Raw genomic sequence first — 27,249 nt, 5'->3', positions numbered from 1 at the left:
AGAATATTAAAAAAAGGTGGGGATCTGAAAATGAGTCAAAAGAGGAGTCTCAGATTTTCATCTATTTAAGACTCTGTTTCTCTTATTGGCCTCCCACATATCAGTTGGGGAATGGCTGAACAAATTGTGGTAAATGTTGGTAATGACATACTGTTGTGCTATAAGAAATGATAAGCAGGGTGGTTTCAGAAAAAGCTGGAAAGATCTACATGAAGTGATGCAGAGTGAAATAAGCAGGACCTAGAGAACATTGTACACTGTAATCAACTGTGATGATCAACTGTGAAAGACTTGACTACCCTCAGCAATACAATGATCTAAGACAATTCTGAAGGACTTATGACAATGAACACTATCCACTTCCAGAGAAAGAACCATTGGAGTCAGATGCAGACAAAAGTATACTATCTTTCACATTGGTTTAGTTATTTTATTCTCAATCATGCCTTGTTAAACTCCAAATCTGAGTTACTCCTTCCAGCTATTTTCTCTGATCTGCTAAAGGATCCTAAAGCTAGTCATTCAACCTTGCTAACTGAATTGATTAACTATTTATGTTACCTAATCTCAAATTGTCACTTACTGATGCATAGAAATCCTTTTATTCTTGCCTCATTAATTCTCTATCACACACTATATAACCTATTCCAGATTTCTCTTCTCAGATATTCTACCTTATTTCCTGCCAACTCTCAGCATTGGAACTACCTTCTACTTTAGTGGTAGGAGGCAAGCATTCTGAGTTCCTTCCATCTCTATACCTTAAAACTCCTCTTCATCTTATCATCTTTGTTCCAGTCTCTACAGAAAAAGTAAGGTTTCATCTTACCAAAACTAACCTATCCATTTGTGTTCTTGATACTCATGCCCTCTTGTATCCTCTGAGAACTCATACCCCTTTGTCACTGCCCCTTTCATCTTCAGTCTTTCCTTGTTCACTAACTCCTTCCATGATATCTATAAATATGCCTGGACCATGCTATTCTCTAAAGCTATAATTCTGTATTTTTTTTTCCTTTTCACAGCTAAACTTTTAGGAATGGTTTCCTCTATTACCTCACTCCCACGAACTTCTCAATCTCTTGCAATCTTGCTTTCAACCCCATCTCTTGATTGAAAATGCCCTCCCTAGTTACCAAAGATCTCTTACTCAATTGCTAAATCCAATGGCCTTTTCTCATTCTTCATCCTGCTTGAAAAGTTTTTGGTACGTTCCACTACCACCTTCTATGATGCTATTCACTCTCAGTTCTCCTCCTAGACTGCCTACTACTTCTTGATTTTCTTCATTGTATCATCTTCTTCATCCTAGAGTTGTACCAACCTAGAGTCATAATCAAGGATTCTGTCCTGGGTCCTCTTCTCTCTTCATGCTCTCTTTTGGTAATCTCTGTAAATTCCATTGATTAGATTATCATCTCTATGTAGATGACCTATCTATGTACCTATCTTCAGGCCTAAACTCTCCTAGGCTTCCAAACCCACATCTCCAGCTGCTAAAACATATCCACTTGGATGTCCCATAGGCATTTCAAAATCAAAATGTCCAAAACAGAACTCATCATATCTTTTCCCAAACCAATCCCACCCTCCAAATTTTCCTATTTCAGTTTTCTAATTGTAGTTCATTTTTTTCAATAGCAATAATCTGTTTAGTCTCTTTCTTCTCTCCACCTTGCCCTAACAGAGAACAAAAGAAAAGCAAAACCTGTTACAAACAAGCAAAACAAATTTCTGTATTGGCCATATCCCAAAAAATATGTCTTATTCTGCAAGCTCAGTCTTTTTCATGAGGGGGTAGCATCATCAATCCTATGGAATTGTGGTAGTTCTTTCAAAGTTGTTTTTCTTTACTATTCTTCCTTCTCCCCTTTCCCTCCTTATTCTCTATTTAGTGAAAAGTATTTCTCTACCCAGCTCTGGGTGTATGTATTCTTCCCTTTTTTGTCTAGTTCAAATGAGTAAGGCTCAAATTTCAGATCCCCCTGTTCCTTATTTGTACAAGGTCTACTTGAGCACTATGATTATGTGAGATAATTTTCCCTTTCTCTGCCCCCCTTGCTCCTAGTATATTCCTTTTCCCCTCTCTTTTCAATTTTTTTTCATGACCATCAAGATATAATAAAACTGCTCCAAGACCATGACCTAACTATACTCCCTCTATGATTCCCTCATGATGATAGGGTTCAGAGAAAACATATTCCATTTCTTCATATTAGATGTAAACAATTTATCTTTGTTTAGTCTTTTAACATTGTTTCTGTTTATCTTTTATGGAGTATAATATATGAAGTTTTCCACTCCTTTATATTGTGGCTGCTGAGTCATGTTTGATCATAATTATGGCTCCTTGACACCTCAATTCTTTCTTTCTGGCTACTTGCAGAATTTTTTTTCCCTTTCACCCAAAAGCTCTTGGTTCTAGCTATACAGTACCTGGAAGTTTTCATTTTGAGGTTTCCGGGAACTGCTGGATTTCTTCTATTTCCATTGTGCCTTCTGGTTCCAATAGATGGGGGAACCTTTCTTTTAAGATTGTTTGAAGTATGATGTCTATTCTCTTTTTTTGGACATAGAATTCAGGTAGTCCAATGATTCTTAAATTTTTTTTTCTCCCTGATCTTTTTTCTAGGTCAGTTATTTTTGCTATGAGAATCTTTACATTTTATTCAATTTTTTCAGTCTTTTGACTTAGTTGTAATATTTTTTTCTTGTTTCATGGAGTCATTAGCTTCTTTTCAGTTCATTTGAATTTTAAGGGAATTTGTTCTTGGGCAATTCTTTTTAATTCTCTTCTACTTTTTTCTTCCTTTGCTCTCATTTCTTGTCCAATATGATCCTCTAGCACTCTTATTTCATTGATAAAGACATTTTAAAATTCTTATTTAATGTCTAGTTTCATCTATTCCTGAAACTCTAATCTGTGCTCAAGTTTAGTTGTTTTTTGGGACTTTGTCAATATTCTGGAAGTCATTATCTTCTTGTGGGTTTATGTCTTGAACATCCTCATTACCATAATAACTTTTCATGATGAGACTTTTGTTTGTTTGTTTACTTATTCTTCTAGCCCATTTCCTGACTGATGTAAAGGAGGCTTTTGATTTCTGTAGAGATGGTCCAGTCTGGTCCTATTTTTTTTTTTTGAAGAGCTGAATTTTGTGCTATCCCAGAATTCCAGCTCAAAATGGGAAACTGTAAGCTTTCAGTGCTCCCAAGTCAGACCTATGGCAAAGTTTGATTATTGCCCTGCTGTTCTGAGCTCTGCAAGTTCCTGATCAGGGTCTGGTTCTGAGTAACAAGAGACTGCAGCTCGACACAGCCACTATTAGCCAGCTAGGAAGCTCTGGTTCTAAGGGACAGATCTATTGCTACTTCTGTTATTCCTCTGCAGGCTTCAGATTAGGATATAAATTATAACTGAGACCCTGCTTTGTTCCTGGGATTGCAGTCACAATTGCTGCTGTTTGCTTCTGGGCTTTCTCCTCTCAAGTTAGGATCTTTGGCAACTTTGTTATAAATAAAAGGGTCCTAGGGAGACATAGGTATACAGTGGTGTGAATGTATCTATGTATTCTCCCTAGTTGTAGATGATGGAGGAACACCAACCCCAATCACCCTTGAAGTTGTTATAATTTCCCTTTCCTCTAACAGTTGCCCAGAGAGGACCCCGAAAGGTTAGGTGGATGGGTAATCCTTTCAGGTCCAACCTGAGGTTGGATAAATTATTATAGGGCTTTTGATTTGCTTTGGATCACATTTGATATCTGACTGCGTTGGCTCCCTCCCCAAGGGTCGTGATATAGAGACTACTCAGGAAGGTACTTGTTAAAACACTCCATCTATAATCTGTAACCAGGGAAAGGATAAACAGGATAAGGAATGGGGATTGGAGACCCTGTCAATCTAATATCTATAACTAGTTGACAATCAGCACTGGAGGCTATTGATTTAGCAAAAGCTGGAGCTTTGTTCTCTACTACCCTTCTGGCCCAGCCTGGCCAGAGCCAAGCCAGAGAATAGGAACTGTTGTTGATGCAGCTGTGTTGATGATCTTATTCTCTCAGCTTTCTCATTATCAGTGTGTGGTGAAGCACTAGCTCTCACAGTCTTCAGGAAATATTCAGATTCTTCCTACCCTCTTCTTCACAGACCTCCCAGCCTCCCTTCACCACCCAGGGCCCAAAGACCAAAAGACCAAAGACCAAAGGACCCTTCAAGTGGCTGTCAGGGGAATTTATACTGCCAGGCCAACTGACATTTGCCCCTGGCTCACGGCATCTGGGAACATTCTATGCCTTCCAACTGCCTCCCCTGTCATTCAAGGTGACATCCATCATTTCCCAGGTTATGAACATAACAACTTCTTACCTCAAACTACCACCCTTGGGCACAGGTTCCCTCTGAGGTTTGCCCTGGATCTTTGACCTGCTACTGTGAAAAGAGCTCCCATGAAGCAGCTATTCCCACTGAGGTGCCCTGTTATGAGTGACACATTCTCTTACTACCCATTTCTGAAAGCACCCCAGAGCTTCCGGTTACCCTTACTGACAATCTTGTAGTCAATGAAATTATTCCTTCTTCAATCTCCATATCTAAAGTTTCCAAGCTGTCAATTCAATCTGAACCCTTATCGCTTCTATCCCTTTCTTTTCACTTATACAGTCTTCATCCTAGTTCAGGTTCTCATCACCTTTTGACTAGGTTACTGCAGTAGCCTCTTAATTAGTCTACCTCCAGTTAGGTCATCCAGGCACTTGCCTGCCCAATCTATCTACTATATAGCAACAAAATCAATATTCCTAAAATGCAGTTTTCACCACTACTACTAGAGTCAACTGTAAGAACAAAGAAGGTGACCTAGATCAGGGGTTCTTTTCTTGGTATCCAAAGAAACTGTGAGATGGAAGATAGATTTCAGGGGGACCATAAATTTGAATATGAAAAAAATTATACCTTTATTTTCACTAACCTCTAACTGAAATTTAGCATTTCCTTCAAATATTTAAAAACATTGTTCTAAGAAGGGGTCCATTACACAAAAAAGTCTATCCAACTCTCATCTAGATACTTTCAAAGTGATATGAATGACCAGACTAGTGAATGAGGATGGGTATAGTGCAGTGATGGGAACCTTTTAGAGACAGAGTGCTTGGCCCCCACCCCCAACCCAAGTGCCATGCCCACTCTCACCCCACCCCTACTCTGTGCTGGGCCCCAACCCTCCTTTACCCCACAAAGGGGATGGAGGAAGTGTTCCCATTGGGCTGCTAAGTGGATGAAGTGAGGAATATCCTCAAAGAGTGTAGAGAGGAGGAGAGGAGTGGCAAGAGTGCTCTACTCCCCTCCAGCTCTGCTGCCTCTGAGCTGCTGCTGGGTGGAAGGGTGGGGGATGTGAAAAAATATCAGGCATAGAGAAGAGGGGGAGGGGAGCAGTTCCCCCAGGGTCCCTCTGCCTTTCTAGTAACAAATGGTAGGGGTGGCTGTGTATCCACAGAGCATGCTCTGTGAGCCTTCTTTGGCACCGGTGCCATAGGTTCGCCATCACTGGTATAGGGACTTCTCTGAAAGGAATTTTTCTCTGCTGATGAAAGGTAGCACTTTCTCTTCAACTTCTAATTTTTGAGAGTTGCCTGGAACACAGAAAGGTCAAGCTGGTTTACTCTGTATCACACAGGTAGTATGTGTTAGAGAGATAAGCCTTGAACCCTGATCATCCTGTTTGCAAGACCCCCATTCTCTATTCATTATACCCCTGGCTCTGGAAGAAAGGAGAATAGGCCAAAGTTGAGAGTACCTTCTAAGGATCAAAAAAACAAAAACAAACCAAAAAAACCTTATCAACACACTGGATGGAGAAGGCTTTCTACTCCAATCAGTCCTCCACTGTGCAAAATGATCTTCCTAAATTACAGATGCAATTGTCACACCCACGGGTCTACTCAAGAAATTACTGACTCCCTGTTACCTCCAGGGTCAAATATAAAATGCTGTTTGGTCTTCAATGCCCTACATAAGCCACCTTTTCCAGGCTTCTTATACCCCAACATGTACTCTTTCATCCAGCTACACAGGCCTCCTGGCTCTTCCTCAAACAAGGCACTCCACCTCCCAACTCCCAGCATTTTCCCTGGCTGTCCCCCATGCCCGGAATACCCTCCCTCCTCTTCTCCACCTCCTAGCTTCCTTCTAAGTGGCCTTCCCTAACCCCTCTTAATTCTAGTGCCTTCTCTCAATTATTCCCAATGTACCCAACTAACTACTAATTGAAAGCTAAATTCCAGCCTAGCTTGCCTGGATATAGGCGTTTGCCTGTTGCCTCTCCCAACAGCCTGAAAGCTCCTGGAAGGCAGAGCATTTCTTTTGCCTCTTTTGTATCTCCCAGCGCGGAGCATAGTACACAGCAGGCTCTTAGTCAATGTTTATTGACTATTGAGAGGATGGGTCAAGCCTCCAAGACCTGAGGACGGGGCCCCCACGCTCTCAGCCCCAGCTGCCACGGAGTTGGGACTGTCCCGTTCGTGTTGGTCTCCCCCAGGGACGCAGGGAGGCTTCGGAAGGGTTCTCCTCGCCTCAGATCACGTCCCACAATAACCAGACCCCACTGCACTCGGGGCCCCTCCTGAGACAATCACCCGGACACGCGCAAGCGTGAACGCAGAGCGGACTTTACCTCCAGGACGAAGCTGGCTGAGAGTCCAACAGAGGACTGACTGACTGCACCTGCGGAGCCGCTTCCGTTTTGGGGAGGTTTCGGCCCAAAGGGATTCTGGAAAACTAGATCTCTGAGGGATTCTGGGAAATGTAGTCCTGACTGGATCACCTCTTGTCAAGATGATGTGCAGAGTTTACCATGGAACCTTTGCCTGCATTTGTTCGTGTATTTCTTATAAGAGGCTGGCGTTTTCAACTACATCACAATAAATATGAAAATCTAGGTGAAATGGATGAACATTTACAAAAATATAAATTGGCTAGATTAGCAAAAGGAGAAATAGAATACTTAAATAATCCCATATCAGAAAAAGAAAAAAATTGAACAAGGCATCAAGGAACTCCCTAAGAAAAAATCCCCAAGGCCAGATGGATTCACAAGTGAATTCTATCTAACATTTAAAGAACAATTAATCCCAATACTATACAAACTATTTGACAAAATAAGCAAAGAAGGAGTTTCACCAAATTCTTTTTATGACAAAAATATGGTAATGATACCCAAGCCAGGAAGACCAAAAAGAGAGAAAGTAAACTAAAGACCCATTTCCTTAATGAACATAGATGCAGGGGGCAGCTGGGTGGCTCAGTGGACTGAGAGCCAGGCCTACACACTTCCTAGCTATGTGACCCTGGGCAAGTCACTTAATCCCCAGTGCCTAGCCCTTACTACTTTTCTCCTTGGAACCAATACACAGTATTGATTCTAAGATAGAAGGTAAGGATTTTTTAAAAAATAGATGCAAAAATCTTATACCAATGATTATTCATAATGAAAAGGTAGGATTTATACCAGGAATGCAAGGCTGATTTAATATTAAGAAAACGAGCCACATAAATTGACCATAACAATAAGCAAACTAACAGAAATCAGATGATTATATCAGTAGTTGCAGAAAAAGGCTTTGACAAAATACAACAGTCATTCCATTGAAAACTCTAGAAAGTATAGGAATAAAAGGGTGTTTCCTCAAAATAAGTAGTATTTATTAAAAACCATCAGCAAATATCATCTGCAATGGGATAAGTTATAAGCCTTCCCAATAAGATCAGGAGCGAAGCACCCATTATCACCACTATTATTTAATATTGTGCTGGAAATGCTAGGAATAGCAATTAGAGAAGAAAAAAATTGAAGGGATTAAAGTAGGAAATGAGGAAAGTAAACTATCACACTTTGCAGATGATATAATGATATGCTTAGAGAATCCTAGAATATCAACTAAAAAGCTAGTGGAAATAATTAATAACTTTAGCAAAGTTGCAGGATATAAAATAAACCCACATAAATCATGAGGATTTCTATTTATTTCCAACAAAACTCAAGAGCAAGAATTGGAAAGAGAAACTCCATTTAGACTCATTATAGACAATATAAAATATTTGGGAATCTATCTGTCAAGAATACACAGGAATTATATGAACACAACTACAAAACATTTTTCACACAATTAAAGCTAGATCTAAACAACTGGAAAAATATTATTTGCTTATGGGTAGGACAAGCTAACATAATAAAAATGACAATCTACCTAAATTAATTTACTTATTCAATGCTATCACTATCAAATTACCAAAAAACTTTTTTGTAGAATTAGAAAAAATAATAACAAAGTTTATTTGGAAGAACAAAAGATAAAGAATATCAAGGGAACTAATGAAAAAAAAAATGTGAAGGATAGAGGCCTAGCAGTACCAGATCTCAAACTGTACTATAAAGCAGTGATCATCAAAACAATACGATACTGAAAAATAAAAGGGTGGATCAATGGAATAGTCTAAGGCAGCGATGGGCAAACTTTTTAAAGAGGGGGCCAAAGAGAAGGAAATGCTCATCTGTCAGTCTGTTTCTAAGACAACTCTTTCCAAGTTTCATTGTATTGTATTCTACTCATTGTATTCATCAGATTGGGAATAATGTCACACTGGGGATAGAACATTTCAGGGGGCCATATCTGGCCCACGGGTCATAGTTTGCCCATCACTGGTGTAGGATTAGGGAAACTGTAAAATGACAGGTTTGTGACAATCAAGTCTCCTTAATCCCTGGTCTTTGGAGAAACACAAGCAGGCTTGACTGGAAGGAGCTTGCCGAGGATTCCTTCACTTCCCCCCTCCCCTCTAAGCAATTGGAAGTCAGTTAACTGCTTGGTAATGGTGGATAATCTAGCTTGGTAACGACTGGGCCAAGATGGTAAGTGGGGAAGGCTAAATTCCTCTTGATGATATCTTTCTCTGTATTATTTCCCCACAGGATAGAACTGGTGAAGCTTAGAAGCTCACTGGCTCAGAGGTTAGGATTAACTTCAGGGCCACTAGTAAGAGGAATTTGGCTAATGGAGGATGTGAGTATTTCCCCAAATTATCTGTATCCAGACACTGTTCATAGATGATAAGGGTTTAATGATATCAGGAAATGGGAAGGGGGAAAATGGTTTAGGATTGATAGGTAAGGAGAAAGCTACCAAATATAGCTATGTCAAATAAGCAGTCCCTCCCCCCGAAGAGGGGGAAGTATCTTGAATGGCTGAATTACTATTTATGCCTCTAAATATTCTTCTTTCTAAACCTAGATAGCTAAACTAAAGTAAACTGTGGTATTGCTTGAAGGTCTAAAAAAAATAAAACAGCTTTGGCTGCCAGTGACTGAATGGCTCAGCTCAGAGCCACACAGATTGCCCCTCTGCTCAGATTCAAGAGCAAAGACAGCACCCGGATCAGCACTAGGACCCAGGACTCTGCAAGCAGGGCGACCTGCCTTTTTATACCAGGACTCCAATTGCCTTTAACTGCCCCCTCTCATAGAGTTCTGGGGGACACTATGGAATTCTGTGCTGCAGCTTGAACCCCTCTCAGCAATATGGATCCCACACTGGTCTAGGGGTAAATGACCTCAGTAATCTAGTGTTTAATAAACCCAAAGATCCCAGCTTTGGGGATAAGAACTCACTGTTTGACAAAAACTGCTGGGAAAATTGGGAAACAGTATGGCAAAAATTAGTTGTAGATCAATATCTCACACCCTATACCAAGATCAATTCAAAATGTGTATATGAAAAATATAAAGAGTGATATAAATAAATTAGGTGAACATAAAATAGTATACTGGTCAGACCTATGGGGAAGGGAAGAATTTAAGACCAAACAAGAGATAGAGAACATTACAAGATGTAAAATGAATAATTTTGATTATGTTGACTTGGAAAAAACACAGAACTATTAAATAGTCAGAAAAAACACTCTTTAATTAAGGAAAAGGGTAACAAAGCTGAGTAGGCCTCTACTCAGAGCTGCATGCTACCTGCCCATGCAGAGTCAGAGGATTGAACTCTAAATGCTCTGGGCTCTGACCTCTGGGAGTGATACCTTACTAGAAGACAACTCTGAGGAGCCATTGAAGTTGGGAAGCTTAAATACCTTTCTAGGGGAATATGGGGACTAAGGACAAGAGGGATAGTTGATTGGCTTTACAATGGTAACAAAGGAAAATGAAGAGTTCCCAACGGGAATAATAGTGAGGGGTTTATGCCTCTCACTTGGACACAAATTGGCTGGGTCTCCTTGGTAAGAGACCCAGGCCTAAGGGGAGAACCATTGGGACAAAAGAGATACTTAACATCTGATGGGATGAGCCATCCCCACCTAAACTCCTTGAAGGCCTACTGTTAGTTTGAGACTAGTGAAGTTAGACTTTCCCTCAGGGAAGAACCATCACTCACAAGGTCAAACTCAAGACTTTCACCTTCTAGCTAACTAAACAGGGGTTCATCAAATCTTTCTAGGCTGCAAGTTTGGGGGCTTCTAGATTCCACATCGACAATTATATTAAATTAAAAAGGGTTTGTACAAACAAAATCAATGCAACCAAAATTAGAAGGGAAACAATAAACTGGAAAAAAGTACAAATATCATATCAAAATTCTCTGACAAAGGTCTAAATTCTCAAATATATAAGGAACTAAGGTAAAATTTACAAGAAATCAATCCATTCTCTAATTGACAAATGGTCACGGGATATAAATAGGCAATTTTCAAATGAAGAAATCAAAACTATGAAAAAGTATTCTAAATATCTCCTGATTAAAAAAATGCAAATCAAAACAACTCTGAGGTACCACTTCAAACCTAGTAGATTGGCCAATATGACAGCAAAGGAAAATAATAAATGTTAGAGATGTGGCAAAATTGGGACATTAATGCATTGCTGGTAGAGTTGTGAATTGATCCAACCATTCTGGAAGGCAATTTGGAATGATGCCTAAAGGGCTTTAAAAGACTGCCTGCCCTTTGCTGGGTTTATACCCTGTAGCAGTCTAGGCATGTATTAATCTTGAACATATTTTAGGGGTACTCAAAAGCTGACTCTTATGGACAATTTGCTCTGTAACCTTGAGTTCAGTTAAGACCTTAAACTTCTCAAATTCCCAACCCATCCCAGAGACTACACTCCTAAGACTGACCTATGGTTGGAGGCCATTGAAAGATACAGGGTCTCTAATAGGTATTTTTATCTGGATCCCATCAAAGTTAATGTAGCTGACAGGGTCATACATTGACTCCTTTGACCTGAAAGGATCGGGTCAGAGGATGGATGGCATATCTGAGATAAAAAGTCAGACCCCTCCCATTGGCTCCTCCTTATTATTGAAAACATATTAATTTAGTTTTTAGGATAACCGCAAGTTTTATAAAAAGCCTCTAAGTACTGTATAGTAAACCAGCAGTTGAGGAGTTAGCAGTGTTTCTCCAAGATGAAAAAGCAGAAATTAAGCAAAAATCTGCCCGGGCCCTGTAAACTATTCCTAGACAGCCAAGGTCAGAAGCAAGCAGCCAGACAGTTTTATATCCAGCCAGGTGCTTGACACCCCATAATGTTAAAGACTCATTCATTAAAGATATCTTTTGAAGTATGGAAGTTTTTCCCTGAAATAGCTTTTAGATTGAGGCTCATTCCTAACCTTGAATCTTGTCTCATTCTGGGCTTAATTTTTATGGGAGAAAATTTTGTAAGTCGTATGTCAATCATTATGTAATCTGTAACCTCAATCATCTGCGCAGCTGCAAACTCCTTTGTGTTTTGTGAGAATCGGCCTTTGAATACTATATAAAATAAATCTCAAGCTCATTGCCAGTCAGATCAGCTTTGGGCTAACCATTAGTTCAGCTGTTCTCAATTTTCTGTTTCGTCCTTATCAATCCAACACCATTAAGCTCCATTCAAAATCCCTATTGATATAGAGCTGGACCTCTATAGACCAGCTATTTCAGTATCTTTGTTTTGTCTATAACAATCAAGTAATATTTTTATCAGACAAGCTTAGATGCCTTAGGTCAAATGAATTTGTGATCCAGACATTAGCTATGTTATGAATAATATTGATGTAGATGAATACATTTAAAAGTATTAATAATTTATTTAAAGGCATATTGGTAAATTAAGAAGGCCACATGCCTGCTAGGATCTAATTCAAATTGCCCGCCATTACTTTCTGCCCGCCTGGCTGCTTCCTACAAAAGAGAGCATACCAATCAAATTTTCTCTATTTAAGCTTTGCTTTACGTTGGCTCACATCACCATGTAAGAAGGAAGCCTATTGAATCATGGGAAATGTAGTTTTCAAGTCCCCTAAGCGTCCATAGGAAGTTTATATCATAGATCTTGATATTAAGATTCAATGAACCCCAAAGAGCCCCAAATTCCAATAACACATCCCCCCCATGATCCTTTGGGAGATTAGTCTCCCCAGTGGATCATGAAAATATAATCAAATTAAAGTTTACAATAATTCAGAGATAAAAGGGAAATAAAAGGAAGAAAGAACAAAACCAATGTTCGGTGCATTGACAAAAAGCCATTTAGGGGTGGTCTCCTTTGGCATAAGAGTGTACATTTAAAACAAATGCATTCAACTCCTATAGTTCAATCAACTTCACCCCAAAGTTCATTTGGATCTTCACAATCCAGTGAAGACTCTTCAGGCATCTTTATGGTGCCTTCTCCAAAGAGATCATTGTCTGGATTTTGGGGAGATGGCAAATTTCTTATCCTAAAATTACTCTCAAAGAATTTAAACTTTATGTTATACATTATAAAACATACATTCCCTTATGAGGAGAATTATACATTCCCCCCTGAAATTACTCTCAAAAGAGTTAAAATTTTACATTATAGATTATAATACAGACATTATGATTATAAAACTTAAACACCCCCCTGAGGAGAATCAATAACACATTCTCCCCTGAAGACCCCAGGTCAGCTAAGGATACATGGCTGAGTCACGGGGTTGTATGAAATCAAATGACAAAAGAAATAATAAAATAAAATCCAAATAAAAGAGGAAAAAAATTGACTTGTGAATGAAATGTAAAATGTCAAAGTCTTATGTGGAAAAAATGTAAGGAAAAATAAACTTATAGCAGGTCCTTGAATCAAGGCCCAATTAAAGTGATTTAAGCAGTTTGCAATTATCCATTCAGGATCCAGGACTATAGAAAGTTACCATTCTATATATAAGAGAAATAACAGGACCAAATATGTGTGCAAGAGAAATGTCTTTCCCTGGTCTGATTTGCCTGCACCTTCTCAGGGATGAGCCATAATGATAGCCAATCTTAGGTGTTTGCAAGGAAATGAAGCTCTGGGAAAGTCTGGCCTCTAACATGTTAGAAAAACTGCAACCCCAAACCTCAAACACTACTTTCAAGCCCTTCAGTATTGGCATAGAACTTCCTCAATCTATGGTCTACATGACCTTTTGCTCCTTGGCACTATGCAGATTCTCAGTTGGTCTCCATGACCGTGTGGCTCTTTTGCTCCCTTCTCCTGGAATCAGACAGAAAGACCTTAATCACAGTCACATAATATTTACCAATAATTGGCAGGTTACCATAGTCTAAGGTTTTTTTGGGGGTATGCATTAATATTATAGCAAATATATATTTATATTAAATTTATATTATTGTAAAATAAAAAAGGATTAACATTGATTATATGTACATTCAGTACAAAAATGAGAAAAAAAGGAAAAAGTTAATTACTCTATTAAAAAATTAAAAGGAAAAGCAATAAGAAAATGTTTAAAAATTCAGGGAAAAATACAATGTTTTCAAGTGTAAAAATGAGAGAGAGAAAAAAAGAAAAAACCAAATTGTATTGTACTTATAAGGAAAATAATAAAAGAATGTTTAAAAATCAAAAAATAGATAGCTTAGAATTAGTGAGAGGGTTTTTCACCTAAAGATGAGATCCATTTCCTGTTAAGCTTTTGCATGAACTGAGTGTAAATGGTTTGTTTTTACAAAGTAGTAGATCCATAATGCACATTCAAATAAAGTGCCATAATTTCCAATAACACATTTAAAGATAATAGCAAACAAATGCATTATTATAACCACTTGCTATGATGTTGAAAAATTGCATAATTGTCACAAATTCAACAGGTATAGTAAATCATTCAACCTTGGCTGAGATATTTTCTTAACAAACTCTATTACTGCCTCCATGGCAATTGTGGGGCAGAGCTTTAAAAAAATCCAATTAAAAAAACCTTCTGGGTCTAAATTATCCTCAGGAATTCTAAATCCTTCTGATGGGAAAGCAAGCTAAAACATAGAGACAAAACATCAAGCACACAGAAGCTCTCCTGGTTTCCTTTGTAAAAAAAAATGGGTAGGAAACTTCCATTTGTTTCCTCTACCCCTTTAAGACAAAATTCTTTATAATAAATATATAAAACCTTATCATTCATACAGAAAGGTACTAGGCATCTAAAGTCAATTCTAAAGAACTCTTATAAAATTTAAATTTAAATTCTTAAGTCATTAAAATCTCCAAGGTTGTATAAGCAATGTGTGACCTCTAGTTGAGATGACAAATCCAGTATAAGGCTTACAAGCTTTTTACAACTTAAAAAATGTTTAAGATGTTCAAAAATGGTACAGATAACAATTAGATTAATACAGGTAAACTTAAAAAAACGAAACCTTAAAGAAATCAGGAAATACAATATGAGGAACAGATGTACTCAGGCATTCAGTGGGTGAGGGGTGGGGGGTGGGGGGTCTGTCTGAGACCCTCAGGGCCCAGAGGTATATCTCTTTTGTCTATCTCAACTTAAAGGAAGTGCAAGGATAATGGTCTTTGCCTCAGGAGTCACAAGGACAGGAAGGGGGAAGGGAATTTCCCTGTTCACAGCCTGCCTGGGTTAAGGGGTACAGGGTCCCTGCCATTTCTGCACAATGCTCATGTCATTACCAAATCAAAGTCACAATTTAGTGTGACTTTTTTGATAAGGCTATATTGGGGGCATCTGGGTAGCTCAGTGAATTGAGAGCCAGGCCTAGAGACAGGAAATCCTAGGTTCAAATCTGGACTCAGATACATCCCAGCTGTATGAGCCTGGGCAAGTCACTTAACCCCCATTGCCTAGCCCTTACCACTCTTCTGCCTTGGAACCAATGCATAGTATTGATTCTAAGGTAGAAGGTAAAGGTTTTTTTAATAGCTGTATTAATTCACAATTCTATCAATAATTATTAGTGTACCTGTTTCCCAAAGCCCTTTTAACAATTGTCATATTACTTTTTAAAAATTTTGCCATCGTAGCTTCAAATCTGGCCTCAGATACTTCCTGTATGACCCTGGGCAAGTCACTTAAACTCCAGTGCCTACCCTAACCACTATTCTGCCTTGGAACCAAAACATAGTGTTGATTCTAAGGTAGAAGGTACGGGTTTAAAAAAAATTTCCAGTTTGATAGGTATGAGATAGAATCTTAGAATTGTTTTAATATGCATTTCTCTAATTGTTATTGAATTAAAGCACCCTTTACATACAGCCGTTGATAGCTTGAATTTTTCTTTGAAAACTTCTTTTCTTTGGAGGAATAGTTGTTATTCTTATATATTTGAATCAGTTTCTTATATCAAATTTAGTCTTTCTTTTTAAAAAGTTTTTTTGATGCCTATTGTTTATATCCATCATTTCCATATACACCTCCTACATTAGTGAGCCTTTCACTGTAATGAACAAAAAGTAACTAAGGATATGTGACAATGTGACATTTTGTACTCTAAAGCTCCCATGGCTCTGTCTCTCCAAGAAAAGGAGCTACATTTCTTTATTTCTTTTCTTAATGGTTATAATTATCTAGATTCGGAATTTAATATAGTATCTTGTACTATATTATATTTTATACTATAAATTTTTCCTCATTTACATTATTGTAGTTGTTTATATTGCTCATACACATAATTATTTAATGTAAATAGTCATTGTGTATTTATATGGTTCTATTCATTTCACTTTGAATCAGATCATATGTCCATGTTTCTATGGTTTCCTCATATTTGTTATTTCTTGCAGAATAGAAACATTCTATTATACTCCTATGCCACTCTTTATTCAGCCATTCACCAATCAATCAATACTCACTTCTTTTCCAGTTTGTTCTTGCCACAAAGGTACTATAAGATCATTTTGTTATATGGGGGCACTTTCTCAAATTAATTCTTAATGATCAAATTGATTTTCAACAATTCTGACTTATTTAACTTTCCATAATCTTATGAATATTTATAAGTAGATTTAAACTAGTGCCCAGGATTTAGAGTTAGAAGAAAACTCAGAGGCTAAACAGGTCAGACCTCCTGTTAAGAGAAAATAAAGATCCTATATAAAATACAGTTAGTTTAGTATAAGAATCAGGAGGACCAATCAGATTTCAACTTGAAAGCAGACTTCATCTTGTGTTGCCACATATATTCTCCATTTTGTTTTTTTCTTATTCACCCATAAAAAACTACATTATATAAGTCATTTATTGTTCCATACATAGAGGTGGTTTATAATCAATTAGTATCTTTTCATTTTAAGAATAGAGGACCCTGAAACTTACTTGTCCCCCTCGCAACTGGGCTAAAACCTACTCTTTTCCCCTCCTCATCAGGAAAGCCTCTAAACTTTTCTCCAGTGAGAAATTAAATCCCCTAATTTTGTGTTCTGAATTATATCCTGGTTAATTGTTTTTATTGTAATTAATTAATCTTTTGGAAATATTTGATTAATTATTCTTGAGTTGTGATAATTTACTCTGTATTTGGGGTCTTTGAGCTAACTGGGGTGTCCATTAACCATTACTTTTTAACTGTCTACTTCTAATCAAATTATTCTTCAGTTATTATTACATTTTCCATTATATTTCTTATGGCACTGGATTCAGGGTTCCCCTGGACACCCCCAAACCCCAGAGGTATCTCAGGCTTTTCCCCCTTGCATTCCTGCAATGCTGAAGAAAGTTATGAGAGTTATATTTTAATCAGATGCTTTGTTCAAGAAGCGGGAGAGGAGACAGGTAGGTGGCTTAATGGATTGAGAGCCAGGCCTATAGACAGAAGGTCCTGGATTAAAATCAGACCTCAGATACTTTCTAGCTGTGTGACCCTAGGCAAGTCCCTTAATCCTCACTGCCTAGCTGTTACAACTCCTTTGCTTTGGAATCAATACACATAGGAGGAGGAGGAGGAGGAGGAGGAGGAGGAGGAAGAGGAGGAAAACAAAGAAGGAGAAGTTTGGCAGAAAAAGACAAGAAACTGAATAGCAACAGAAATTGCAACAAGTTTTAAGATGAGGTTCATTTAAGATAGGAGGGATCAACCTTATATTTTTATGTAGCTGCTTGTCCCACCTTAACTCTTTGTGCATTTAATAAAATGAAAAATATGACTAAAGTTTTCCCAGAATTTATTACATTCCCAGTTTTCACTCTTTGGCATAACGTCGCTGATGTTGGATAATAGATGACTTTCGACTGAAAACTTTCCCACAGACACTGCACTTATAGGGTTTCTCCCCGGTATGATTTCTCTGATGCCTACTAAGGTGACTTCTCTGGCTGAAGGCTTTCCCACATTCGCTACACTCAAAGGGCTTCTCTTTACTATGAATCCTCTTATGTTGAGTAAGAGATGAGAGGCCAAAAAAGGCTTTTCCACATTCATTACATTCATAAGGTTTCTCTCCAATATGTATTAGCTTGTGTCTAGCAAGTAGAATCTTCTGGCTAAAGACTTTCCCACATTCATTACATTCATAGAGACTCTTTTTAGCATGAATCCTTTGATGTCCAGTAAAAGATGAATGATCAAAGAAGGCTTTCTCACATTCAACACATTCATAGGGCTTCTTCCCAGTATGAATTTTCTCATGTATGGTAAGTGATGAACGGTCAAAGAAGGCTTTCCCACACTCATGACATTCATGGGGACATTGTCCTGTGTGAGCTACCTGATGCCTCCTTAGGCTACTACTGTGTCTGAAGACTTTTCCACATTCATGGCATTTATAGGGCTTCTCTCCAGTATGAGTTCTCTGATGCCTTGTAAGCGATGAGCGATCAAAAAAAGTTTTCCCACATTTTTCACATTCGGGGCCTCTGTGCTTAATGGAATTTTTAAGAGGACTCAATGATATTTGCATGAAAATTCTTTCATGGCAAAAAGATTTTTCAGATGATTCCCCTTTGGCATTTTGTCTCTTTTTTTCTGATATGTTCTTAGGTACAATATCTTCTCTTCTGAATTTTTCTATTAAAATTCCTGGTAATCCTAATTCAGAAATGTTCTATTTTGTAGGATACTCTTGCACCACAAGTTTACTGTCTGAATCTAAAAAGAGAAAACAAATGTAATCTATTGTCTTTGTCAGAAAAAAAGGAAAACCTTTTTATGGAAAGAATATAATGAAATCAAAAGTAATTCCTGCTAAACTATGGATGGTACTGGGTAAGTTTTCAAAAAAGCCTGAAAAACAAGGGAAAAATTAGCCTGTGGGAAAGGAGCTATAAGCAGATAAAATTTGGGTAATCGGCAAGGTAATCAGAAATTATGAGATCCTAATTAGGAATAGGGATAGCTAGGTCACATAGTAGATAGAATACTGGGCCCAAAGTCAGGAAGAATCCTCTTTCTGAGTTCAAATCTGGTCTCAGACATTTATTAGCTGTGTGACCCTAGGAAGATCACTTAATTCTCTTTGCCTCAGTTTCTTCATCTGTAAAATGAATTGGAGAAGAATATGGCAAACCATTCCAGTATCTTTGTCCAAAAAAATACCCAAATGGGGTCTCAAAGTGTCAGACATGATTGAAACTAATGAATAACAATAAAAAACCAAGAATATGGTAACATATAGCTCTCTCATGCATAAGAGGAGGGATAAGGATTAGGACAGGATCTAGAAGTTACACTTTCTGGGACAAAAAGGTGGTCTCTGGAAAAGATAAGAGAGTCAAAGAACTGGAGGCTAATAAAATGAGAGACAAACAGAGGGCAGCTAATTGGGTCACTGGATTAAGAGCCAGACCTAGAGATAAAAACTCCTCAGATCTTAGCTGTGTGACCCTGGACAAGTTACTTAACCCCATTTGTCTAAAACTCATTGCTCTTCTGCCTTGGAACCAATATACAGTATTGATTCTAAGACAAAGTTAGAGTTTAAAAAAAAAAAAAAGGAAAAATGAGAGGCAAGCAGAGGAACCACAGCTAAAGAAAAATGAACTCTAGTGGCCCCACCAACACTGACATAGGAGGAGAAAGAGATTTTGTGTCTGGGTCCATAGCAATAACAACTTTCTTAAGCCTTGCAGGAACTGAGGACAGCTCCTCAGTGATCATCTGGACTCTTCTGGGGAGTCTTCTTTATCTGAATTCCCTATCACTTACTCACTCACCTTGATAGGTACTTCTTGAGATTTCTTTTTCCTCAGTTCTCTTCAGGTCAAATGTCCAGGGTTCTTTCCTTTGTTCCAACTGGAAGATCATATCAGGTGTAGAAATGAGAAGCCCTGTATATACCAAAAAAAAAAAAAAAAAAGAATGAAACAATAGTTTTTCCTGGAGAAAAAGAATTGTCCCAGAAGTCAGCTCCAGGTTCTTTATTTTATTTTTTTTTTGCAAGGTAGAGATATGAAATATGAATTCATGTAATATAAGTACAGGAAGGGCCTATATCCATCTAGTCCTAGCCCTTCATATTTAAGGTGAAAATACTGGTGCTATGTTGAAAAGTACCTGACTTACTAGAGATTGCATCAGAAGAGCCCATTTCTGGCTACTGTACCATGGTCTCTCCTCAGTGGGAAAAGACATGATAGAAAAGTCCAGAGGGAGTTAGAGACATTTCTGATGATGGCTTACACTGGCATTTTCAGGAATGAAATATTCCTGAAATTCCTGAGGAACAGAATATAGGGAAGATTATAGCCTCAGAGGGATACAATGAAGCTGCCAATTTTCAGTTCTCCAAATTGAAGCACTTTCATTTTATAAAGGAAAGATAAATATGCAGTGTCTGAATCAAAAAAGTTATAAATTTCTGGCCTGACTGACTAATAAGTTGAGCAATTCAAAGTCTTCATAGCTTACTAACAAATCTCTTTGACATACATGCACTTTGTTTAAATGGAGGTCTTCACCCCTTCTATCCTACCACTTTCTCCATTTTGCCTGGAACCCTTCTTGATTGGTGTTTTTTTTTTTTTTACTTTTCAAGTTCAAGGAATATGCACTTTTCTTAATCTATATGTCTCTTCCTCATCACACTGTCTTTCTATAATGAACCCTTCCTCTCCCTTCTCTCAGATCTGGCTCTAGAGTAGAAAGTTTTCCTTCTCTTTAGCAGTCCATTTCCCCATGGACTACCAAACAGACTGGCACTGTTGTCACCTCTTTGTTTAAAAGTCCTCAGACCTCAGAAATATCCTATTTTTTTCCTCTAGACTACATCTTTTGCTTTGTAGCCTATAAAAAAATCCCCTTCTTTTTTTTTTTTTTTTGGAAACCTTTACCTTCCACTTTAGAATCAATACTGTGTATTGGTTCCAAGGCAAAAGAGTGGTAAGAGCTAGCAATGGGGGTTGAGTGACTTGCCCAGGGTCATACAGATAGGAAGTGTCTGAGACCAGACTTGAGCCCAGCACCTCTTATCTCTAGACCTGGCTCTTAATTCACTGAGCCACCCAGCTGCCCCCCTATAACTAAGATTCTGATGGGCTGTTTTAAGTTTTGTCAGTTTGAAGGAGCTTTTGTTTGCAGACACATTGTTTTAAAATTCTATGCTCTTTCTCTCATCTGCCTCCCGCTCCACACACCTCATCCCCTTCCACATTCTACTTCTAAATCCATAGACTTTCTCTGTACCAGAAATGTTATTTCTGTTCCCATTCTAGAAGTCCCTCCAGAGCTCCCAGAGCTGAGCAATAACATGAAGTCTAAAGTCAAGCCCTAATCTGGAAGTATAAATGAGCAAAAAAAGACTCCCCTCCATAGTTATTGTGGTAATAGGTTGCTTAAGACACAAATCTTAAAAAAAGAGAATGATGCCCCAACCCCTAAAAGCAAAGCCTCAGAAAAGAGCACAGCTTGGACCTTAGTTCAAGAATTCCTAGAAGAGATAAAGCAAGCATAAAAACCCAAACTTTTCAAATAAGATGAGAGCACCAAAGAAAATGGTGAAAAAGGAATAAGAGCTATGACAGAGAGAGCATTAGCAGCCTGACATAAGAGGTATGACACAATTCTTAAAAATTAAAATGGACCAAAAAGAAGGTAATGACTGTAGGAAACAACAAGAAATGGTAGAACCCTGGTCCTCCTATTTTCAGGCCTGATGGCTCTATCCACTGTGCCACTTACCTAGCTGCCCCTCAATTCTCTTATCACTTCTCTCATACAGGCCTTCTCTCCTGATGTGACTGCCATCCTGGGGGCAGACCCTTATCCACTACCCCCTGGTCTTTTGCAGTGAGAACCCCTGGAAAGTTGGCCTGCCTCTCAAGACTCCCCATTCCCATCTATCCTCCACTAGGGGTCAGACTGGCTTTCCTAAAGGTAGCTGCTCCCTGGCTGCCTCTGGCCTACAGGATCAGAGATGCACTTTGGTTTGGCAATCAGACAGGACCCCTCTGATGTACTGTGTAATCCAGTGACATGGAGGCTCCCCCTTTCAGTTCCAGTTATTTCCTCTGACTGTCCTGGGGCGGGAGCTCTCTGCCTTCTGGCTTCCTTCAAGGCCTACCTTGAGCCAGGGCCCCTTTTCAGGTTTCCTGGATTTTAGAGTCCCGTTTCTGACCCCCTCCCAAACATCTCCAAGACAGTGTCTCTTGGAGGAACTTGTTTATGTGTCCCCCCACTTTGCCTCCCCCCTTTACACTTGCAGCTCCTTCAGGGCATGGTCTGCCTTTTGTTTTTCTTTGTATTCCCAGAGCTTAGCACAAAGCCTGGCATATAATATGTGCTTAATAAGTGTTCACTGATTTATTGCCAGTGGAGGTGAGAGAGGTGAGAGGGAGAGCAGTAAGAAAGTCCCTCCTATCACTGGCCTGTCTAGCACTTCCCAGGGAGCCTTGGGCTTGAGGGAAAGGCTCGAATATTTCCCAACTTTGCCAATGACCCCCACAGTGACCTGGATAACTTGATCCTCCTTTTTAGGCTAGATGTGAATTTCTTCTTCAATATAGGACCCCATATGCCCAGCACTGTGCCCAAGGGAGGTAAGAAGACCAAATCTCAAGGTCTTCCCCCTTGAATATCAACATGATTAAAGATGGATATGCCAGATACATCCCAAATAGGGGAGAAGCAGCCCAAGAGGGGAGGGTCTCCCTCAGGCTGGGGATTCTCAGTGGGGCAAGGGGGGGCCCCTTTTGTCTCATGACACCATGCAATCCCTGCCAAAGGACAAGAGCTCCCCGGACCAGGTGGTGGTGGTCATCCCATTATGCTGCCCTCTGTAAGGGCATAAAGACTCAGAAAGGGGCTGCTGGGACAGCCAGGTGGCTCAGAAGGTAAGGCTGTTACGTGTGACCTTGGGCAAGTCACTTCACCCTGACTACCTAGCTCTTGCCACTCTTGTGTCTTAAGAGTTGCTAAGTGAGATGGAAAGTTAAAGGTTTCAAGAGGCAAGGGGCTGTTTCTGTTCCACTGGCCAAGCCCCACCAAAATGTCAGTTCCATTTGGCTATAGGGAGTGAAGAATCCACACAGATTGGATGCCTTAGGATCTCTTAACATGACTAAATTGACGCCTCATTCTTCAAAGACTCACAAAGGCTAAATTATAGACAGGTGGGTCTCTATACTTGTTGGAGAGAGAACTCACACCAACAAAACCACAGATCCTTTAAGTAGGTATGTAAATCTTAACCATGTTTATTACATAAATGCAATTTAAATGACTTCAGTTCACCCATCTGTATTTACTTAGCTTTCTCTAAGGCTCCACTTAAGTATTACCTCCTACATGAAGCCTTTTTCTGATGGCCATAGTTTTTAGTACTCTATCATGTCTTCTATTATCTGTATATGTGCATGGCCCAAATGTAATGTAAGGTCTATCAAATGGCTATGTATTTCCATCTTTGCTATTTCTGTTGTCTAGTACAATACATTTTGCATATTAGGCACTTCATGAATATTTGTGGAATTACTTCCATTTAGCAAATTGCTATATTTTCTTAACATAGAGTAGATTTAAAACCACACGATGAAGCTATTCTTACCCAGGGAGATGAGGTTTCTATCGTTCTCCAGCATCACCTCCCTGTACAAGTCCCTCTGAACATGATTCAATTGCCTCCATTCTTCCTGGGTGAAGTTCACAATTACATCCTTGAAAGTCACCAATTCCTGAAATAAAAACATTCTTGCTCATCCATGGATGCCTCAACCCAGGGAAAAGAGAAGTAATTAAAGAGTTGGATAGAAATGGTTCCTGTGATGTTAGGGGTTCTAATTTGGATTAAGGAAGAAGGTGTGGACATGATCTAAAGCAGAAAGTACTTTGTTCCCAAGATACTATATGTGTTACTAGGCTTCAATGAGGGCAAGCACCTGATAGATTGAACTTCTTACAGCATATCATCTACCAAGGTTCTAAGGTAGGTTCCTAGGTTGAATAACTGGGGTTCTGAACTGGACTAGACACAGCTGATCAAAAAAGGGGAGGAAAAAATACACACACTCTGGGAACCATGGTTTTCATTTCAGGAAAGGGTAGAGAAAGAATAATAATTCACCTGAGACCCAGGAGCCATTTTCTTCTTTATCCTCTTCTGTTCTCCCTCTTGGAGAGAGGTTTCCTCCTGAAGAAAAGGGCTGGGGGTTGATAAAAGGGCCATCTTATAGTTCCCATACTCAAGAGGCTTGGAAATCATTAAATCACAGGTTGGTGTAATTTTTCTACCTTCATGACCCCTATGAAGAGGAAAGTCAGAAAGATCATAGACAGAACTGCTCTCTTCTCTCTGAGGGTCAGAGGTATCCTGTACTTGTAGCACACGGCAGGAAATGGATGTAGCTCTGTCTTAAAGTCAGCAGCTACAGCTTGGCATAACCACATGACCTATCTCAGGTTCCAGGGACCCAGTAACATGCCATCATCATCCTTTCTCTAGTCATGTAGACCCTGTTGTCAAAAGGGTATATAAAGCCCAGAATATATCTCCTCTAAGAGGCAGTGATCCACCTACACAGTCTCCCCCTTGCCATTTGACATGACTTCCAAATTAATACATTTCTTTTTATTTTTGTAGCAATCCAGGTATACATTAATTGTGATATTATTTTAAGAGTGCTCAAAAACTTAACTCTTATACTGCTAATGATGGATCTCTGTAATCTTGAGTCAAATTGAACATCACCCTTGCCAAATTCCTAGCCCTTCCCTAAGGCTACACCCCAGAAGACAGGTCAGTGATCTCAGTCTCCTTACTTTACCTTCAATGATCAACTTACATAGGTATCAAACATCATTAGATGCCTTAGGCCATATCCACTCAGGATCCAGATCTTAGCTCTACCTATTGTTTTAGGTTCTGGCAGTTTGCATTTTATGATGATTACCTCATAATGTTAAAGTATCAAGCCACTGGACTCTCCCCTTCCCCCCATACTGTTGTAACCCCAATAAAGGTGACAAGAAGTCAGTTGGCAAGAAGCTCTTGACCATCAGAGCTCTGAACCAGCTAAGCTCTTGACCACAAGAGCTTATACGCGCTGTCTACCTTATCCCAAAACTTTCTATGTCTGCGTGTCTTTATTCTCACCTTATGTTCTCTTTCCACTAGTTTTTAACCCACTACCCATTTTCACTCAGTCCTTGGTTCCCCTTTCTAAGTGTCCAACCCACTAGGAATCTTCGTAGAGCTGCTGGACGGTTTCACCTTTTAAGCTAAATTTTGGAGTCTTGCATTCTTGCAAAGGGTAGCCTGTCCAGATCCAGAGTTCGCCTCAAAGCTCTCCCACAAAAGTCTTTCCATTCATGCAGGTCTTTAGCTCTTCCCTGTATATTCAATCAAATTCTATAACCAATCAATTTCCAAATCTTGTCACTTCTACCTCCACAACATAGCTCTTATCTGCCTTTTTTTCTCCACTCACACAACAAATTACCCTAAATAAATCTCTAATTATCCCTTAATTGGAATATTTCAATTGTTTCCTAATTGGTCTCCTTGCCTTCACAGTCTTGCTTCCTGAATCTATTCTCTAAACAGTCATCAAATTGATATTCCTAAAATGCAGCTCTGATCATGTTGCTCATATACCTATAATGTCAATGGTTGTAAAGTTTTCAATATATCATCTACTGACACTATCCTGTGACCTATTGAAAAATATGAAATAATACTCATCCCAAGATGAGAAATAGAAAGAAAAACTTTGAGGGGGTAGAGTTGTGTGTGTGTGTGTGTGTGTGTGTGTGTGTGTGTGTGTACGCTTATAGCTACAACATAACAACTTGCATGTAATGCTTACAATTTTTTAAAAATTTAAATTTTACAATTAACAATTTTTTTTTAAATGGATCTAAGGTATCTTAAAGGACCCATTTAAAGGGTACCAAAGGACTTGTCCATGATCACATGACTTGTAAGGAACAGAACTGTCACTCAGGTTTTTCTTATTCTAAATCCATTGCTCTTTCTACCACATCCATAGTCAGGGCTTTGCAGGGTTTGAACATCCTGGAATGAGCAATATCAATACTATTTCTTTAAAAACTAATAATTTTTTTTCGTTATTATTCCTAACTTGACAAGCACCAACCGAAAAATTAGCACTATTACCTTATGCAAAGATAAATAATCTCTATTCCATACAGCTGGCTTAAAAAAAAAAAAGTGTACAATAAATTCACCACCTTAGTTTAAAAGCAATGTTTGCCTCCGACCATTAAAGACTTTTGATATAGATAATGACAGACTGAATTTAAGAGAGATGAAAATGAACCCAAAGGTGAAGAGATTGAAGTAGGGAAGAACTACCAGAGATGATGGAGGGGTGGGGGGGAGGGGAGAGAACACCACAAGTACAGCGCATCTTCTGGTGGTTTAAAGGATGGAAATGATAAGACTTGGGCCCACTTTTGACAGAGAGGATGAAGAAGATGAAGTTTGGGGAAGGGTCACCAGTACCAGCCTGGCTGCTGTTGGGAGCAGGGAGGCTTACCAGGCTCCATTCTCACCTGCACACTTGTGTGCACACTCCTAGATTGGGAGGTGGGGTGGTGGGAATTGCTCCCGACCCCTGAGTAGAACCCCCATGCAAGCATGACCTCACAGGTTTCTCGTGACACAATCACACACACACGCACACGAGTCGGGGAATAGAGAAGCCTTTACCTCTGGACCAAAGCTAATTCACAATCCTACCCTCCAGCGCCACCGGGGTACTACGCTTGCTCATGTTACCCCCAAGTTGAGACCCCAATTTCTTCAGACCACTACGTTTCCTGCTCCCGGACTCCATTTCCCAAAGCCCTCAGTGGCGCCTCGGGCTCCCCTCAGTTCTGGAGGTGGAATCTGGGAAGTTGAGTGCAAGCTTCAGCTGGGCTCAATGCATTCTGGGCAATGTAGTCCTAGATTCCCGTTCTGGGGCTGCCCACCCTTCCGTGAAGTCTATGGTTCAGTTTCTTCTATGCCTTCAATTTTTTAAAGTCAATTTAAAAAAATCTTTTCGAGATTACATATGATACAATTTTAAATATATGTTTTCAGATATTTTGTGATCCAAGTTTTCTCCCTCCCTCTCCTACCCCAAGAATGCAGGTAATATGATATGTTGTACATGTATTATCATACAATACATATTTCCATGTTCATCATGTTGTGAAGCAAAACACACATTACTTACATTAGAGAAAAACTCATGGAAGAAATAAAGTGAAGAAAGAATGGCCTGTTTTAATCTGCATTTAGACTATCACCTCCTTCTATAGCAGTAGATAGCTTTTTTCTTCCTGAGTTCCTTGAAGTTGTCCGGGATCCTTGCCTTGTAGATAATAGTTTAACCTTTCACAGTTGATCATCCTACATTATTGCTGATACTGTGTACAATATTCTCGTGGTCCTGCCCATTTCACTTTGCAACATATCATATGACTCTTTCCAGGTTTTTTTTTCAAACATTTATTAATATTCATTTTTAACATGGTTATATGATTCATGCTACACCTTTCCCCTTCGACCTCCCTCCCCCC

At 39.1% G+C, this 27,249-nt stretch overlaps 2 protein-coding genes across 2 annotated transcripts in view; both read right to left on the bottom strand.

The window, feature by feature from the left end:
- Window positions 1-27,249, bottom strand: part of LOC123233398 (zinc finger protein 420-like) — a 239,531-nt gene that overhangs the window by 32,593 nt on the left and 179,689 nt on the right. Inside the window, exon 7 of the mRNA XM_044659513.1 lies at window positions 17,478-18,089. Within this exon, the coding sequence (XP_044515448.1) occupies window positions 17,478-18,089 (612 nt within the window). The remainder of the gene's footprint in view (window positions 1-17,477; window positions 18,090-27,249) is intronic.
- Window positions 18,216-26,497, bottom strand: LOC123236938 (zinc finger protein 2-like). The gene is made up of 5 exons (XM_044663458.1): window positions 26,393-26,497; window positions 23,786-23,851; window positions 23,270-23,396; window positions 19,443-19,556; window positions 18,216-18,378 (listed from the first exon to the last, which is right to left on the bottom strand). The coding sequence occupies exons 2-5, from the start codon at window positions 23,801-23,803 to the stop codon at window positions 18,335-18,337; spliced, it is 303 nt and encodes a 100-aa protein (XP_044519393.1). The 5' UTR covers window positions 23,804-23,851; window positions 26,393-26,497; the 3' UTR covers window positions 18,216-18,334.

Source organism: Gracilinanus agilis, chromosome 2 (assembly GCF_016433145.1).
Source record: "Gracilinanus agilis isolate LMUSP501 chromosome 2, AgileGrace, whole genome shotgun sequence".
Taxonomy (NCBI): domain Eukaryota; kingdom Metazoa; phylum Chordata; class Mammalia; order Didelphimorphia; family Didelphidae; genus Gracilinanus; species Gracilinanus agilis.
The sequence above is the reverse complement of the archived record's forward strand: the minus strand, read 5'-3'. Positions and strand labels throughout refer to the sequence as shown.

Excerpts from the sequence above, each read along its gene's own strand:
- LOC123236938 (XM_044663458.1), bottom strand. Across the intron at positions 19,557-23,269 it reads TAGAAACCTCATCTCCCTGG|GGCTTCTCATTTCTACACCT; the intron begins GTAAGAATAGCT and ends TGGTATATACAG. Across the intron at positions 18,379-19,442 it reads CTCAAGAAGTACCTATCAAG|ATTCAGACAGTAAACTTGTG; the intron begins GTGAGTGAGTAA and ends TTCTCTTTTTAG.